The 19,413-nt window shown below is 43.0% G+C and overlaps 1 protein-coding gene across 1 annotated transcript in view; it reads right to left on the reverse strand.

Annotated features, from left to right (window-relative positions):
- The window catches only part of LOC101932255 (proton channel OTOP1), a 33,797-nt gene that overhangs the window by 4,384 nt on the left and 10,000 nt on the right, over positions 1 to 19,413 (reverse strand). Inside the window, exons 3-5 of the mRNA XM_065597079.1 lie at positions 16,472 to 16,530; positions 11,292 to 11,422; positions 3,289 to 4,223 (exon numbers count right to left, since the gene is read on the reverse strand). Coding sequence (XP_065453151.1) covers positions 3,289 to 4,223; positions 11,292 to 11,422; positions 16,472 to 16,530 — 1,125 coding nt within the window. The remainder of the gene's footprint in view (positions 1 to 3,288; positions 4,224 to 11,291; positions 11,423 to 16,471; positions 16,531 to 19,413) is intronic.

Raw genomic sequence — 19,413 nt, forward strand, 5'->3', positions numbered from 1 at the left:
GAAGGTAAAAATAGAATTAGGCAGGCCACAAAAAAACTGAAGAACAGTTAGCCAAAGATTCAAAAAGTAATAGCAAAAAAAAAATTAAGTACAGAAGAAGCAGGAAGCCTGCTAAACAACCAGTGGGGCTACTGGACAATCAAGATGCTAAAGGAGCACTCAAGGACATTACGGAGACACTAAATGAATTCATCAGTCTTCACGGCTCAGGATATGAGGGAGATTCCCAAATCTGAGCCATTCTTTTTAGGTGACAAATCTGAGCAACTGTCCCAGATTGAGGTGTCATTAGAGGAGGTTTTGGAACAAATGGATAAATTAAACAGCAATATGTCACCAGAACCAGGTGGTATTCACCCAAGAGTTCTAAAGGAACTCAAATGTGAAACTGCAGAACTACTAACTGTGGTTTGTAACCGGTCATTTAAATCAACTTCTGTACCAAATGACTGGAGGATTGCTAATGTGATGCCAATTTTTTACAAGTGCTCCAGAAGTGATCCTGGCAATTACAGGTCAGTAAGTTTGATTTCAGTACCGGGCAAACTGGTTGAAACTATAGTAAAGAACAAAATTGTCAGACACAGATTAACATAATTTGTTGGGGAAGAGTCAACATGGTTTTTGTAAAGGGAAATCATGCCTCACCAATCCAATAGAATTCTTTGAGGGGGTCAACAGGCATGTGGACAAGGGGGATCCAGTAGACATAGTGTACTGAGATTTTCAGAAAGCCTTTTACAAGGTCCCTCACCAAAGGCTCTAAGTTGTCATGGGATAAGAGGGAAGCTCCTCTCATGGATCAATAACTGGTTAAAAGATAGGAAACAAAGGGTAGGAATAAATGGTCAGTTTTCAGAATGGAGAGAGATAAATAGTCGTATCCCTCAGGGGTCTGTATTGGGCCCAGTATTATTCAACAGTGAGGTGGCAAAATTTGCAGATGATACAAAACTACTCAAGATAGTTAAGTCCAAAACAGACTGTGAAGAGCTACAAAGGGATCTGTGATGGGGCATCTGCCCCACACTGGCTCATAAGGAGTTAATAAAGCCCTAGGGTGGCTGTGCAGGAGGCAGCCAATTAGAGAGGGGCTGCGAGGAGCAGCCAATCAGGGCTGGACTGGCCCATAGAAGAAGGGCTGCAGAGCAGAGCAGCTTCAGTTGCTCCCTGGAGATCAAGGAGAAAGAATGCTAGCACCTTAGACAGAGCAGTGCCGGGCAGGATCAGGGGAGTGAGAGTGAGCTCCTGGCTGACTGGCATGCTGAGGCCCTGAGATAAGGGTGGAGATGGGGCTGCGGGGAAGTGGTCCAGGGAAGTAGACTGAGAGGTTGGAGGAGATGCAGCATGTGGCTGCCATTCTACAGGGTCCCTGGGTCAGGACCTGAAGTAGTGGGCGGTCCTGGGTCCTCCCCTCACTCCCACCTCACCACTGAGGAAGTGGCTGGACTGAGGGACTGCAATATTGTCCCCCCAGAAGGGGGGAGCACAGAGTGTGGCACAGCTGGAGGGCTGTGTCCTGAAGGGGACATCACAGTCCTTGGAGGGACATGGATCTTGGAGCAGAAGTGATGGCAGTGAGACTCCACCAGAATAGGGTACACGATTAGCAGAGCTGATCCCTGGGACATCCAGCTGGGGGTGCTGCAGTGGCGAGTCCCACCCCATCACAAAATCTCACAAAACTGAGTAACTGGGCAACAAAATGACAGGTGAAATGTAAAGCATAAATGCGAAGTAATGCACATTGGAAAACATAATCCCAACTATACATACAAAATTATGGGGTCTAAATCAGATGTTACCACTCAAGAAAGAGATCTTGGAGTCACTCTGGATAGTTCTCTGAAAACATCCACTCAATGTGCGGCAGCAGTCAAAAAAGCAAACAAAATGTTGGAAATCATTAAGAAAGGGATAGATAATAAGAGAGAAAATATCATATTGCCTCTATATAAATCCAAGGTCCGCCCACATCTTGAATACTGTGTGCAGATGTGGTCTCAAAAAAGATATATGGGAATTGGGAAAAGTTCAGAAAAGGGCAATAAAAATTATTAGGAACAGCTTTCATATGACAACAAATTAATAAGATTGGGGCTTTTCAGCTTGGAAAAGAAACAGCTAAGGGGAGAGATAGCTCAGTGATTTGAGCATTGGCCTACTAAACCCAGGGTTGTGAGTTCAATCCTTGAGGGGGCCACGTAGGGATCTGGGGCAAAATCAGTACTTGGTTCTGCTAGTGAGGGCAGAGGGCTGGACTCTATGACCTTTCAAGGTCCCTTCCAGTTCTAGGAGATGGGATATCTCCATTAATTTATTTAGTTATTATATGATAGAGGTCTGTAAAATCATGACTGGTGTAGAGAAAGTAAATAAGGAAGTAGTGTTTACTCCTCATAACAAAGAAACGAGGGATCACCAAATGAAATTAATAGGCAGCAGGTTTAAAACAAACAAAAAGAAGTATTTCTTCACACTATGCATAGTCAACCTGTGGATCTCTTTGCCAGAGGATGTTGTGAAGGCCAAGACCATAACAGGGTTAAAAAAAGAACTAGATAAATTTATGAAGGATAGGTCCGTCAATGGCTATTAGCCAGGATGGGCAGGGATGGTGTCCCTAGCCTCTGTTTGCGGAACCTGGGAATGGGCAACAGGGGATGGATCACTTGATGATTTCCTGTTCTGTTCATTCCCTCTGGGGTACCTGGCATTGGCCACTGTCAGAAGACAGGATACTGGGCTGGATGGACCTTTGGTCTGACCCAGTATGGCCATTCTTATGTTATATTCATGTCTGTCTGACAAAAACAATACATTGACTGATAACTATTAAGTGGCCAATATGAAATGGATTGGGAGTCTTCTATTGGACCACTATCCACACTTATAACTGTGACTAATTACATCCTGTCTTGTTAGCAGTTGCAACAGAAAGACCAAGGATGGAGATCAAATTATTCTTTTCTCCTCTGTAAGTAGTCCTCCAGATCATTTTGGGGGCACATTGACAGGGCAGAGTTTCAGAGATCACTGCCTGTGCCATTCCTGTACTGTGGATAAACAGACTTTAGTCTGCAAGGTTAAATACCTTCTCCCATGCCTATTCCACTTCTAAATAGACATTATTCCCCAATGGTGCAGTCAATCCACCTCCTTTCACAAGCACTAGAATTCACTTCTTATAAAGAGTAAAACTGAGTAACATTAATATTCTTCTCAGTCTTGGTGGTTTTAGGGAGCTTTTTCGTATTAATTTTGTGAATTACATTCAAAATACCTTACCGAAAGATTACACAGGAATAAAAATGCTGCAATGTTCTTCAGGATTCTCCTCTTATTGTTAACTGAGTTTTGACTGTACAGTGAGAAATTGGAGGTTGAGTGTGTGACTGGACTGCTAGCTTGACTCCTGACTTCATCAAAACCATCACCGCCACTTCTTTCTCTCATGTAGATATTCCCATCAAACATGTATGGAAACTTTCCATTGTCCATATCAGCTGCTCCAGTGTAAATTTCTTTGTATGATGGGGTAAGTGACAGAGTGCTCCCACTGGATACAGTTCCTATTCGAAGAGTTTTAATATCATCATTCACTTTTTCCTCTTCACGAAGTATGGACTCAATGATAAAGAGATTCTGAATATATTTCTCAATAATAACCAGGATGGAATAGGGAAGATTGTACCATGTGTATTTCGGATGAGACTGGGCACAGATAATCGCTAGGATAGAACCCCAAGAGAGAGGCCAAGAACCTGAAGCTGTGCCAACTAATAGGTCTGCATCAAGTTTCCTGGCAGGATTTTTTGAATTATCCATTGATCTTTCTTCTAGTCTGTAAATTAGAAGGGCGACAATTCCAGCTACACACATAAGAGTCAGTACGGAGATACCATATAAGTAAAACATAGTAAGTGCTAACTCACTCTTGATTTTCGAACGTCCCATCTGAATTAAGTACACAACAACGACTGCTATTGTGCTAATCAGCACAATTAGTCCAAAAATCATGCCCACTGTTATGCCATGAAACTTGAACAGTATTTTGTGTTGGTGGTGGTGTTCTACTTTGCGTCCGATATTCTTCCACAGGACATAGAGCATTGTGGATGCTAAAATATGATACTCTATGTTGAAGGGATAAAGGTAATACATTCCTTGAGAAAATATCGAACAGAGAGTTGTTGTACAATTACATTCGGGTACCTGGTCATCTAAAACAAACAAACAAAAAAAAGGAGAAAGAGATTAGAATTTGTTGTGAAATAAATTTTTTTCTTTTAAATGAGACAACCACAACAGGGAGAATAATCATTTCAGTCAGACAGCTCATGTCGTACATTTAGTCACCTGCAAAAAAAAAAAAATTAGCTGGGTGTTGGACACTAAAATCACTAGTCTGAGAGCAACTTTTGCACCTCCTCCAAAATTTGAACTATAGCCTTATTACAATTTCTAGGCAAAATCCTTATAAAAAATGAATGTTAAAAATTCACAGACATCTCTTAAAGTTCAGCACAGTTTTGAGGGAACAATGTATTTAAAATATTTAAGATCCCAAACGAGTAGGGGCTTGATTCTGCTTCCATTCTGCAGATGAAACTCTTACAGAAGCCAATAGGAGTTCCATATCTGGAACAGATGCAGAATTGAGTCCTAACTTTGTAGGGACCTAGTTCCCCTTTCAGTTATACACCAATGTAACTGCACTGACTTTATTCCTGATTTACACATGTGTAAGTGATAGGATAATTGGTCTTCATATACTTACACTTAAATATTACCAATATTTTAATTTAAAATAAACTATTTAAAAATCAGTTCCCTTCCCATTTCTCTACCAAACTGTGAATTATGGCTTCTATCACCTGTTGTAGGGAAAACACAGGCTCAATCTTGTCAGGATAGTAAAGGAGAAACTAATTATCACTTTTATTTTGCATTGAATTTATCTGTAATATATAAATTTACATATATGTGACAAATTTTCAAACAGGTCACAACTATAGTGTACTTAGACTTTCTGAAATCCTTTGACAAGATCTCTCACCAAAGGCTGTTAAACAAACAAACAAGCCCTGGGATAAGAGTGAAAAGTCCCCTCATGGATCAGTAACTGGTTAAAAGAAAGGAAACAAAGGTTAGGAATAAATGGACAGTTTTCACAATGGGGAGAGGTAAATAGCAGCATCCCCCCAACGATCTGTACTGGTACCTGTGCTGTTCAACATAAGAACATAAGAATGGTCATACTGGGTCAGACCATTGGTTCATCTTGCCCAGTATGTCGTCTTCTGACAGTGGCCGGTGCCAGATGCTTCAAAGGGGAGTGAACAAAACAGGCCACTTTATTGAGTGATCCAGTTCCTGTCACCCAGTCCCAGATTCTAGAAGTCAGGTGTTTTGGGACACCAAGTCCAAGTACACTATATAGCCACTGGATCACCCTTATTCACATGTTTGTTGACCCCCCTCAAAGAAGTCTAACAGATTGGTGAAACATGATTTTCATTCAAACCATGTTGACCCTTCCCCAACATATCGTGTTCATCTATGTATCTGATAATTCTGTTCTTTACTATAGTTTCAATCAATTTGCCTAGTACTGAAGTTAGGTTTACCAGCTTGTAATTACCAGCATCACCTCAGTAGCCTTTTAAAAAAAATCAGCTACACATTAGCTACCCACCAATCATCTGGTACAGAGGCTGGTATAAGCGATAGGTTACATACCAGTTAGTCGTTCTACAATTTCATATTTGAGTTCCTTCAGAACTCTTGGATGAATACCATCTGGTCCTAGTGACTTACTGCTCTTTAATTTATCTATTTGTTCTAAAACTTCCTCTATTGACACCTCAAACTGGGACAGTTCCTTAGATTTGTCACCTAAAAAGAATGGCTCTGGAAGGGTGACCAGACAGCAAGTGTGAAAAATCAGGACAGGGGGTGAGGTAATAATAGGAGTCTATATAAGAAAAAGACCCCAAAATCAGGACTGTCCCTATAAAATCGGGACATCTGGTCACCCTAGGCTCAGGTGTAGTAATTTCCCTCACATCCTCTGCAGTGAACACCAATGCAAATAATTCATTTCGCTTCTCTGCAATAGCCTTGTCTTCCCTGAGTGATCCTTTAGCACCTCAATTATCCAGTGGCCCCGCTGATTGTTTGGCAGGCTTCCTGCTTCTGATGTACTTAAAAAATGTTAGCTGTTAGTTTTGTGTGTTTTGCTAGTTGCTTTTCAAAGTCTTTTTTAGCCTACCTAATTATACTTTTACAATAAATCTGGCATGCCAGAATTTATGCTTCTTTCTATTTTCCTCAGTAGAATTTTACTTCAAATTTTTAAAAGATATCTTTCTGTTTCTAACTACATCTTTTACTCTGTTGTTTAGCCATGGTGACATTTTTGGTCTTCTTACTGTTTTTTTTTTGGGGGGGGGGAGATATACATTTAGTTTGTGGGTTTTTTAAAAATCTTCCATGCAGTTTGCAGGCATTTCACTCTTGTGACTCTTTCTTTTTAATTTCATCTAACTAGCCTCCTCATTTTTGTGTAGTTCCCCTTTTTGAAGTTAAATGCTACTGTGGTACCCTACAAGGTTGTTAAATTTAACATGTTCATAAATTACCTGGAAAAGGGGGTGAATAGTGAGGTGGCAAAATTTGGAGATGATACAAAATTATTCAATATAGTTAAGTCCATAGCTGACTGTGAAGAGTTACAGAGGGATCTCCTAAACTGGGTGACGGTGACAAAATGGCAGATGAAATTAAGTGCTGATAATTGAAAAATAATGCAGTTTGGAAAAAATAAGCCCAACTATACATACAAAATGTTGCAGTCTAAATTAGCTGTTACCACTCAAGAAAGAGATCTTGGAGTCATCATGGATAGTTCTCTGAAAACATCCATTCAATGTGTAGCAGCAGACAAACTAACAGAATGTTAGGAACCATTATGAAAGGGATAGATAATAAAAATATCTAAAAAGAAAATATCATAATGCCACTATTTAAATCCATGGTATTCCCACACCTGGAATACTGTGTGCAGTTCTGGTTGACCCATCTCAAAAAAGATGTATTAGAATTGGAAAAGGTGTAGAGAAGTGCAACAAAAATGATTAAGAGTATGGAACAGCTTCTAACAGATTAAAAAGCATGGTACTGTTCGTCTTAGAAAAGAGACAACTAAGGGAGTATATGATACTGATCTATTAAATCATGAATGGTATGGAGAAATTGAATAGGGAGGTGTTATTTACCCCTTCACATAACACAAGAAGTAGGAGTCACCCAATGAAATTAATAGGGAGCAGGTTTAAAACAAACCTGAAGAAGCAGTTCTTCACACAACACACAGTCAACCTGTGGAATTCATTGCCAGGAGATGTTGTGAAGGCCAAAAGTATAACTGGGTTAAAAAAAGAATCAAATAAGTTGATGGAGGATAGGTCTATCAATGGCTATTAGCCAAAATGGTCAGAGACGAAACCCCATGCTCCCTAAACCTCAACCTGCCAGAAGCTGGGACTGGACGAGAGGAATCATTCAAATTACCTTGTTCTGTTCTTTCCCTCTCTCTGAAGCAACTGGCACTGGCCACTGTCAGAAGGCAGGATGCTGGGCTAGAGGGACCATTGGTCTGACCTAGTATGGCTGTTCTTATGTGCTAACTTGGGTCTAAAATTTCACCCACAAATATTTGTGCCTGTGGGGTTTTTGTTTTTAGTGCGAACTACACAGAGGTGCAAACAGAGTTCTCAAATCAGGATTTGATGTGGAACACATGTTAATATAGAGATTGTCTCATCGATCACCTACTTCAGTCATCCACAGTTGCATGGACTATGTTTTACGATTTGCAATTGCATCTCTTCTGTGGCAACCACAGCCATTTATCACATAGAAAAGTAATACAGTAGAACCTCAGACACCTGGACACCTCGGACACCTCGGGAATGGAGGTTGTCCATAACTCTGAAATGTCCGTAACTCCAAACAAGGCCTTACGGACTTCAGCCACTGGGGCAGGGGGCACTGGGGCTGCAGCCATGCAGGGAAGCGGGGGCAGAGCTCTGGGTAGGGGGCGGTCAGGGCTTCCGACCTTCAGGAGCATTAGAGCTCAGGCCTTTAGATTTGGAAGTAGCGCTGGGGCTCGGGGCTTCAGTCCTGTGGCTCTGCTCCTGGTTTCAGCCTCATGGGCGGGGGGGGGGAGGGGGGTGCCAGGGTTCAGGGCTTCAGCCCTGTGGCTCCGTTCCTGGCTTCTGCCATGGGGGGGCCGGGGATCGGGGCTCCCCATGGCTCCATTCCCAGTTTCAGCAGGGTGGAGGGGACAAGCTAGAGGTCGGGGCTTTAGCTATGGGGGGAATGCTGGGGCTGAAATCAGCGCTCCCCTTATAGCTAAAGCCCTGAGTCCTGGCACCCCCCATGGGGCTGAAGCCAGGAAAAGAGCCACAGGGCTCAAGCCCCAAGCCCCAGATTGAAACCAGGAACGGAGCCATGGGGCTGAAGCCCCAAGCCCCAGTGCTCCCCCCCAGATCTAAAGACCTGAGCCATGGTGATCCCAAGGGTCAGAAGCCATGACCCCCACCCTGCCCAGAGCCCAGATCCCCCCCCCCACCCTGTGGCTGCAGCCTTAACCCCCATCCTCTGGCTGAGGCCCTGAGCCCCAGGGCTAAAGTCCCAAGGCAGTAAAATATTTGCTTTTATTGTGTCTGTGTGGGTCTCCACTGCTGCCTGATTACTTCTGGTTCAAGAGGGTGTCCGGTTGACTGGTAAGTTCAGAACTCTGGTGTTCGTATCTTTGAGGTTCTGAATGTTTTGAATGTAGTTTAGCTGTCTCTAAATGCAATTTAACAGATGGAAACTAGGAGGGAAGCCAATAACCTGCTCTCTACTGGACGCTAGCATGTTCTCCACAGACCACCAGTGCTCTATGCAGTACAACTGGAGAAAATCTCTGAACTACATATCTAAATACTGGATCTGCAGCAGCAATCAGGTAATGCGGCATCTGGATTCTATTTGTACCTGTACGGGATAAAACTTGTAAATTGTAGGTATAAAACTGTGGGTCCAATTTCAGAGGTAGTTTTTGAAAATGTCGACTATATTATTAATAGGGTGACCAGGTGTCCGGTTTTCAGAACACTCGGTTGAAAAGGGACCCTGGCACTCCGGTCAGCACCGGTTATAGGGAGCTGGAGAAGGCAGTGCCTGCAGGCGAGAGCAGCGCACAGAGCCGCCTGCGCGCCTCTCCCAAGAAGTCGGACCTGCTGCTGGCTGCTTCCGGGGCGCAGCGCAGTTCGCACTGCCAGGACAGGCAGGAAGCCAGCCTTAGCATCCCCACTGCACTGCTGACTGGGAGCCGCCGCAGGTAAGCCTGTGAACCAACCCGGTACCCCAATCCCCTTCCCCAGCTCTGAGCCCCCCCCAAAACCTGGAACCTCCTCCTGCACCTCAAACCCCTCATCTCCAGCCCCCACCCAGAGCCTTGACCCCAACCCCCAGCCCTGAGCCCCCCCAAAACCTGGAGCTCCCTCCTGCACTTCAAACCCTGCATCCCCAGCCCCACCCCAGAGCCTGCACCCCCAGCCAGAGCCCTCACCCCTCTCGCACCCCAAACCCACAGCCCCAGCCCAGTGAAAGTGAGTGAGGGTGGGAAAGAGCAAGCCACCGAGAGAGGAGGAATGTAATGAGTGGGGGTCGGGCCTCGGGTGAAGGGGCGGGGCTTCGAGGAAGGGGCAGGGCTAGGGTGTTCGGTTTTGTGCCAATAGAAAGTTAGCAACCCTAATTATTAAGTATATTTTTTACCAGTTTTGGAATTTACCTTGAACTCTACTGGGAGTAATGGAAAATTGCAAACTATTTTCAGCTAATCTGCAATAGAGAGAGACAAAAATGTGGTTGGTTTGGAAAAACCAAAACAAGGGGTTGTTAAGATCCAGGTGCTATTGGATTCACTCAGGAAAAAATATTTACACCAAAGCTGCAAGCCTATTCACTCCTTGCGTATCTCTGGCTCTCTTCCCCGTCACCTGCAGTGAGGATTAGCATGATCCCAAACAATCCTGCAGAATAATTTTGGGAGCAGAAGAGAAGTACCCTCACCTGCAGAGTGCATTTATCTCCCATTTAAGCTACTGACTACCCTCAACTTCCCTTGATTTCATTGGGATTTGAAGGTGCTCAGCACCTCAGAGGATCATGTTCAGAATTTGTCAAAGTCTGTGACATATTATCAGTGGAGAAAATTGTCCATTATGAGAAGAGACTCTTACAATACAGAAGGCAAACCAGCACTGACATACAGAATCTTTATTTCAGTAGCGCTAATTGGAGGGGGCTGGGTAAGTGGAGGAGGAAGGGAAATGCTGCTCCACCCCCTCCCCAAGGATTTTGCACTCGCTTAAAGTTCCATAGGCTGCAGAGCAGGGAGGGAGGTGCACAGCACTTTTAAGCAGTGGTCCAATACTAAATAAGTACAGCTGCTGGCAGAGTGGTCTGGAACATCGCTTCAGCTGTGCGGTCGCAATGCCACTGAAATTTGACCTCCCCCGCTCTCCTCCCACCCTCGTGCACCATAAGTCTGTTCCTGTACGGTGGAGTGCAGAGAAGTCTGAGAATTCAACTCCTGGTGCCACTGGCTCATGTACTGTGTTAGTAAAAGAGGGGAGAGTCTCCCCAGCCAAGGGAGACCCTGCAGGAAGAGGACCAGAGAATGAGTGGGGACCAGAGCAGGGTCCCAGGTGGGGGTGGGACAGGGACTGGAATTTGCTTCCCCTCCTTAAGAAATATCTGCATTGGTGCCACTGGAGCAGTTCCATTGAATTCAGTGGGACTCCTCACCTGACAGGCTTTGCAGGATTGGGCCCATGTCATGAGAGATGCTTACCACTAGCAATATGGCACCAATTAAAATCTCTTTTAACTACATGCTTTGTTCAATTACCCTCTGTGCTTTCTTACTGGATAGGTGCTTTGGGGATTTTATACAACAAAATAAATGTTTACAACGTGCCTTTTTTTAGAGTCTGTGGACATTATTGTTACTCTGGCCCTGATTCACTAAGGCGCTGAGAACGATCAGTTCCCACTGAAGGAAATAGGAGTTGCAGGTGATGGACCATTATTATTATGTATGGACCATTGCAGGTGATCAGGACCTTATTAAGTATGGTACGATACTTACCATTGACCTGGTGGGATACCATATTTAGAATGATCATGCATTATAGCAGAACTTCCAAAAACATACCAACCCTTTAGCTTACCTATTGTTATGTTTTCAAAACCAAGTGTGATTAGTCTTTCCTTGTGTTCATTGAGTTGGTGTTTTGATTCTGTTAACACTCCGTTTGTCCACAGGAGTAAATTTGTAAACACGGAATGGATCACCCCAAACCTAGAAAATAGATTAGTTATTGATACAATCTGTACAAAGGATTTCACCCCATCTATCTGAAATGGAATCCATCACTTTTTACTGGGTACAAAGATTGACACTACTTTACTCCTCAATGGCAGTAAAACAAATGCTAAACAGTCTCCTTACATTCATGGTGAAACAGGTTAGATAGGTGGGTCTTTCAGGATGTTATAAAAAGGCAGTGGTTTAATCTATTAAATTGTATTGTAAGTAGGATGCTGCTCTTATTTGCCACAATCTCTTGTACAATGGCAATGTTTATATTTATATGATGGCATTATTGCCAGGAATAGCATATGTCATTCTTTGGAAATAGTCATATATTATATAGCGACTTTCTGGATGGGTTTATATGAACGTTCACATTCATGACAACGATTTACTAATCTAAACAGGAATAGGTTTATGTTAATAGGCTCTACTGCTCCCACTCCTGCACAGGTATGTCAAAGCATTCTGCACTCCTTCCTCACACCCACTGTAGTCATTCTTTCCTTACAGAGATTCCCCTGCCTTCTCCAGATTCCACTCCATTCATTTCCATCTACAAATCCAACAAGATTTCCTGGTTGAAAGTGTCAAAGCCACATAGGGGATTTAGCCACACAGTTACAATTAAAATAAATGGGAATTGTGTGGTTAAACACCCTAAGAGGCCTTGAAATCTCAATCTCAGAATGCAATCCAATGTGGGGCAAGAGAAAGATGTCTGGTGTAAGCAGTGAGAGAATGGGTCAAAACATAACAGTAATTGCAAACTGTGATGTTTTGACCCATTGTTGTAGAATACTGTGGTTTTTTTCCAAGAATGAGCCAGTCTTGGTCCCTCCACTTCCCACTGCTTACTGCAGACTTCCTTCTCTTGCACCAAGTTTCAAATCGGTTTGCATTCCTTCTTCTGGCCAGCTTCTCTGATCAATTCTTCATCTTGCCTTTACACAAAGTCCCCGATTCAGAGGTATCACGCTATAATCAATCTACTTATAAATAGATCTTATTTCACTATCTCACACTGCAAGCCTTATTTTGATAATAAACTAAAAGAATAGTATTTTACATGATTAAACAAACAGAACAATATGTTTTAATGTCACACTGTATAGAGGTACTGCAGAGCATATAACAAAGGCTCTATTGTGCTGCTGCAGTGAAGCTAATAATGGAAGTAAAGAACTAGTACATCATAATTGTTTTCAAGAGCATTCCCACAGTTGTATGAACTGCCCCCAGATCCAACTAACAGTGTTAGTGGTATTGTGTGTGGATTTTCACAGTTGTGATGTATAAAATATGACTTTTTAATTCAGGACTCAGGAACCTGTCTAAAAATGAAAGCCAGGTCTGGTCAGATATTTATTATTTGTATAACAATAGGACTTGGAAGCCCCAATCAAGATCAGACCTCATTGGCTCTCTATTAAGACACAGTGAAAGAAAGTCTCTGGCTCAAAGAACTTACAATTTAAATTGACAAGACAAACAAAGGTGGGAGACAAAACATAGTGAAAGTAACTTGCCTAAGGTCACACAGCAGGTCAGTGGCAGAGCCAGGAATAGAAACCAGCTCTCCTGGCTCCCGGGCCATTGCTGTATCTATTGGACCACACTGCCTCCCCTCATACTGTCTCTCACTCTTTCTATTTCACTCCTCACAGTGACTGTGTAAGGTAGCTGAGTAATATGCGGAACAGACTTGCTAAGAGCCACAGAGGGGGTCATCACTGCTGGCAAGATTTGGATTTATGAGTTACTGGCTCCGACTACTGAACTTGGGTCACTGGACCACACCTGTCTCTACTCTATACGTCAGAAAGCCTAAAGAGAATAGAACCCATAGGTGAGGTTTCTGAGTCATTTTCTTATTTTGTTTTCTATAAATATTTGGTCAGTGCCTGTAATTTGTTTAGCAGTCATGTTTCAAGAATCATTATGACATTTCATAGAATCATAGAAGATTAGGGTTGGAAGAGACCTCGGGAGGTCATCTAGTCCAACCCCCTGCTCAAAGCAGGACCAACCCCAACTAAATCATTCCAACCAGGGCTTTGTCAAGCCGGGCCTTAAAAAACCTCTAAGGATGGAGATTACACCACCTCCCTAGGTAACACATTCCAGTGCTTCACCACCCTCCTAATGAAATAGTGTTTCCTAATATCCAACCTGGACCTCCCCCACTGCAACTTGAGACCATTGCTCCTTGTTCTGTCATCTGCCACCATTGGGAACATCCGAGCTCCATCCTCTTTGGAACCCCCCTTCAGGTTGTTGAAGGCTGCTATCAAATCTCTCCTCACTCTGTTCTTCTGCAGACTAAATAAGCCCAGTTCCCTCAGCCTCTCCTCGTAAGTCATGTGCCCCAGCTCCCTAATCATTTTCACTGCCTTCCACTGGTCTCTCTCCAATTTGTCCACATCCCTTCTGTAGTGGGAGGACCAAAACTTGGACTCAATACTCCAGGTGTGGCCTCACCAATGCCGAATAGAGGGGAATAATCACTTCCCTCGATCTGCTGGCAATGCTCCTACTAATGCAGCCCAATATGCTGTTGGCCTTCTTGACAACAAGGACAAACTGCTGACTTATATCCAGCTTCTCATCCACTGCAATCCCCAGGTCCTTTTCTGCAGAACTGCTGCTTAGCCAGTCGATCCCCAGCCTGTAGCGGTACATGGGATTCTTCCATCCTAACTGCAGGACTCTGCACTTGTCCTTGTTGAACCTCATCAGATTTCTTTTGGCCCAATCCTCCAATTTGTCTAGGTCACTCTGGACCCTATCCCTACCTTCCAGCATACCTATCTTTCCCCCCAACTAAGTGTCATCCATGAACTTGCTGAGGGTGCAATCTATCCCATCGTCCAGATCATTAATAAAGATGTTGAACAAAACCGGCCCCAGGACCGACCCCTGGGGCACTCCGCTTGATACCAGCTGCCAACTAGACATTGAGCTGTTGATCATTACCTGTTGAGCCCGACAATCTAGCTCGCTTTCCATCCACCTTTGTCAGGCATCACCAGATAAACTTGTTGGCTTACATCTGTGGTACTTCATCATTGTACAATACCATGCATGATGACAGTAGAATGGGCATTCTTTTTTATTCTTGCGGGAGATCTGACGTTTAGGGGTGGAGGGTCCACTGAAGTCAATGATGCCACATGAAGATCTCAGATAAATTTTCAAATGTACCTATGTGAGTTAGGAGCTTAAATCCCACGAAAATCCATTAAGACTTAGGTTTATAAGTCACTTAGGCACTTTTGAACATTTTATTCCTGGCCACAATAAGTCTTTTTGCTGATTTCTTCCCCTTTCTCAATGGTGTTGCCTATATTTTTTATTACTTTTTCAGTCATGGTTTAATTTTGTCTCTACTGGAATGCTGCCCGCCTGTGCAGCCATAGTTTTAAGAAGTACTTTCATAGATACTACATAGTTTGACATTCCCATCTATTTAATTAAAAATAAAAAGAGCTATCACTAAGATATAGAGGATGCTGCTCTGTATTCCCACATCAAAGGCCCCGCTGGAGCCTTAAAGAAGACGAAAGCCAAAAAGGAAGGGGCGGGGAAAGCAGAAGTCAACACTAAAGGTTCAATCCTTCCTTCCTACCTGACTGTGTGTCTGTAATATTTTCTGAGTGCACATAAGCCTTATGCAGGCAAAACTCCCACTAAAGTTAATAGCAGCTTTTTAGCATTGGACCCTAAAAGAAGAATGGATTTTATAAGGTAATTGTAAGGTAACTGGGCAGCTCAGGAACTTGGGGATGGGGTATAAAAACATTTGTCTCATGATCATTGGTTCAGTTTGCCTGCAATGTGAAATCAGATGGTGATCTCCATCCTCTGTCTGTAGCACAGTTGACACTTCTGCAAGCAGAGAGGAGACTGCTACCAGCACTATTGGTGTTGTTCTTTCCAAGCCAGAGTTCAGACACACTGAGCCTGATTTACGGAGGTGCTGAGCTCCCATAACGCCATAATTCCTGGAAATTGGGCCAACTTTTAGGGAGCTGGGTAGGAAAGTTTTAATTGGTGCTGTCTGTTCTATATGTATTTTGTGAATAAAGATATGGGTATAGTCTTTGTAATCTATGACTTTACACTATCTACCTTAGGCACTTATCTGGTCTCCATTAGCGTAGTATCTGAGCAGCTCTCAATCTCTAATATATTTATCCTCATAACAGCCCTGTGAGGTAGGGAAGTGCTATTGATTCCATTATACAGATGAGGAACTGAGTTAGAGAGAGATTACATGACTAGCCCAAAGTCACTCAGGAAGTCTATGGTAGAACAGAGAATTGAATCTAGGTCTTCCAAGTTCCGGGCTAGTGAATATAGTCCTCTATTTCAAGATCATCTGAGTGTATTTAGTGTTTCCGATTAATGGGATATGTAAATCACACTGTAGATGCTAAGGTCTGCCGTCAGATGTGTGCACAAATCCCTCTGACTTCAATGGGAGCTATATGGGCATATGTCAGAGAAGAATTTGTCCCACAGTATATTTGTACATTCATATCTGGTCCAAAGAAGGCATTCCCCCATAACAATTTAAGATGTTGTCAAACATGTGTAACTGAATGCAAGCTACTGCACACAGTGACTGATGCCAATAACCCTTCAGACAGCTAAATAAATTAAACATGAGACATACAGGTGATATTTCCTTACTCTGAGAAAGGTACGTGTAACTCCAAAGATGAAAAGTTACTATGCTGTAGCAGTTATGTCACATGATTTAGTTAGTGGAAAAATCATGCATATTCTTTGACTATTTTTGTTAAAGTATAAACACTGTTTAAATTGAAAATATAAATTAAAAAATAATGATTCACCCTCTCACTTACACCTGTAAATGGAATTGCACCCAATTTACACAAACATAAGTAAAAGTGGAATCAGACTCCAAAAACTTTCACTATCTGCATTTTTATATGATAATGCAATACATGTTAAAACAACATACATACAAACTAGAAGTAATGTTCCAGAGCTAAATCATATTCATTTTACCTTTCAAGTGTTTTGAAAGACTGGATAATATCCTTGGCATGACACCAAAGAAAATACACCTAAATGGAAATACAGATAAAACACAATCAGTTCATTTGGGTAAATGTCACTATATTTGTGAGTATTAACAATGAAGATGGTTAGACAGGAAAACACTGATGGCCAGATTCTCTGCTGGTGTAAATTGGTGCAGATCCATTGCCATCAGGCTCAATGGATCTGAAATGACCCTGGGCCCCCTGGGCCATTCACCCAGAACTTGCCTGCCACTCAGAAACCTAACATCGCTCATATACACAAGACAGTGGAACAGATTACAGTAGAAACTTCGTTAAACATGTCTCATCCAAAAGATATCCCATACTTTGAGTTTCTGTAGCTGGAAAGACTTATTTTTCATGTAGTGGTGAAAAATGTGAAGGAAAGTACCAGGCTGACAGCACAGAAATATAAAGTTCTCTGTCCACAAGACAGGTATTGCAACTGCAACAGTAGCAGTGCTGCTATGTGCGTCTATCCTTCTCTGAGAGGAGCATTTTGATGGGTAAGAGGTTCGTACTGGTTCCCAACCCATACATCAGTGTTTCTTGTTTGAGCCTGCCAACAAAGTTTCTAATTAATAAAGTGCTTTCATCTTGCAGCACCTGTCAATTAGCAACCAGTATTATTAATTTAAAAGGTATAGGCCAGTACATTTACATTGGGCTTTACAGCATGATCAAGGGAGATGAATCCCCTGCCCCAAGGAACTTAAAGTCTAAAATAGACAACAATAACACACATGAGACAAATTATGAGATAACAGTTCAGATAAGAGATCATTGGTGAGGGGAACAAGGTAGGAAGAATTCCTGGAAGATGTGAGATTTTAGGAGAGCTATGAAGGAGAGCACAGTGAGGGCTCCAAGTGGACAAGTCATGGTCCATGAATAAAGTGGCTGTATGAGCAAAGGCAAGAAGCCAAAAGAAGGAAATGGAAAGGAGAATGAGAGGAATGTAGGAAGTGAAAGTAAGAAGTGAGATCAGAGATGTAGGCAGTAGTGAGATTTATGTAGGGCCTGGTGAGGCTGAGAATGTTGAGAATGATGAGGTAAGAGACAGGTCAATGAAGGGATTCAAGGTGGAGAGGTTCTGTGAATAGCCTGCAGGGAGGAGAAGTGACTGTAGTAAGAGGAGGCCCTGAGATATAGCATCTGACAACAGTGACATACAGAAAGCAGGAGAGAAGGTTGGTAGTAATCAATCTGAGAGACAACCACAGCAGGTACAAAGGTTGTAGCAGCCAAGAGAGCGCAGAAAGGTCAGTTTTGGAGGATATTAAAGAGGCAGAGCACATCACTGGAGACTGGGTCTGAGAGGTGGGAATGGGGGGGGGACGAAAGAAGAATCAGATGATACTGAGGTCGTGGAAGGATAATGGAGTGAGACTTCAGGATTTAGTTCCCCATTGATGCAACCTAGTGGATTGAATGAGGAATGCAAGGTGATAGTGGAATGATACACTAGATTCTAAAGGGATGCTGGCATGGAATCTGGAGACATCAATCACAATTAGGTTCCCAGAATACTGAAGTCTGACAATAGGGGAAGTGCCTGAAAAGGGGTCAGGCATAGAATCAGAGTTTAAGGCCAGAAGGGAACACCAGATCATCTAGTCTGACCATCTGCATATCGCAAGCAACCAACACCCACACCCTCAACCCAAAAACCAAAATTAGACCGCAGTATTACAGGCCACAGGAGTCCAGACTATTATTTGCCACAGGCAGAGAACAGGAGAGACTGAGGTGCACCAGTGCCTGAGGCCCCTGCAATGGCAGGGACATGATTAAGTGAGATATACCCAGATAATCTTGGCAAGTGACCAGCATCCACATGCTGCAGAGGAAAGCAATATACCCCCAAGGTCACTGACAATCTGACCTGGAAGAAAATTCCTTCCTGGGCCCACAAATGTCTGGTGATCATGTGATGTTGGGGACCCTGAGCATGTGAGCTCCCTGAGCTGGTGCCAGCCAGCCAAGAACCTGAGTGAGAAAGTGCTCAGTGCCACCTCACAGCTCTGGCCCATTGCATCCAATGTCCCATCTCCAGCTGTGGTAAGCAAGGAGATAAAAAACAAACAAAACAACCCAGAATAATTGAGGGGCTTGAGGTGGGAAGAGGCGAATCCCTTCCTGATCCCTGCAGATGGCTGGCTGAAACCTTGAAGCATGAGATTTTAGGAACATCAGACTTGAAGTGAGTCCCAAGGCTTGCCCCTACCATCACAAGTAACCCTGTCATACAATCACACTCATAAATTTGTCTAGCCCTCGCTTAAATCTAATTAAATTGTTTGGCCCCAAAAGTCCTACTGGGAGGCTGTTCCAGAACCACATTCCTCTGCTGGGTAGAAACGTTCTTCTAATTTCTAGCCTGAATTTGTTCCTCACCAGTACATACCCATTTGTTCTTGCACCAATATTGTCCTTTAGCTTAAATAGCTCTTCACCCTCCCTGGTGTTTTCCCACCAATGTATTTATAGAAAGCAGTCATAACCCCTTTCTGCCTTCTTTTTGCAAGGCTAAAAATACCAACATCTTCCAGTCTCCTCTCATAAGATAGGTCTTCCATTCCCCTGATCATCATAAGAACAGAAAAATAGTCATACTGAGTCAGACCAATCGTCCATCTAAACCAGTCTTTTGTTTTCCAACAGTGGCCATATCCAGATGCTTCAGAGAGAGTGAACAGAGCACAGCAATTCATAGTAGTGCTTTTCTACACCTTTTCCAGTTCATATTTATCTTTCTTGAATATGGGTGACCAGAACTGTACACGGTATTTCAAAGGAGATCTTACCAGTGCCTTGTACAATGGCATTAATACGTCTCTATCTCAACTGGAAATGCATCACCTGATACATCCTAGGATCACATTTGTCTTTTTTGCTGTCACA

Source organism: Chrysemys picta, chromosome 5 (assembly GCF_011386835.1).
Source record: "Chrysemys picta bellii isolate R12L10 chromosome 5, ASM1138683v2, whole genome shotgun sequence".
Lineage (NCBI taxonomy): Eukaryota > Metazoa > Chordata > Testudines > Emydidae > Chrysemys > Chrysemys picta.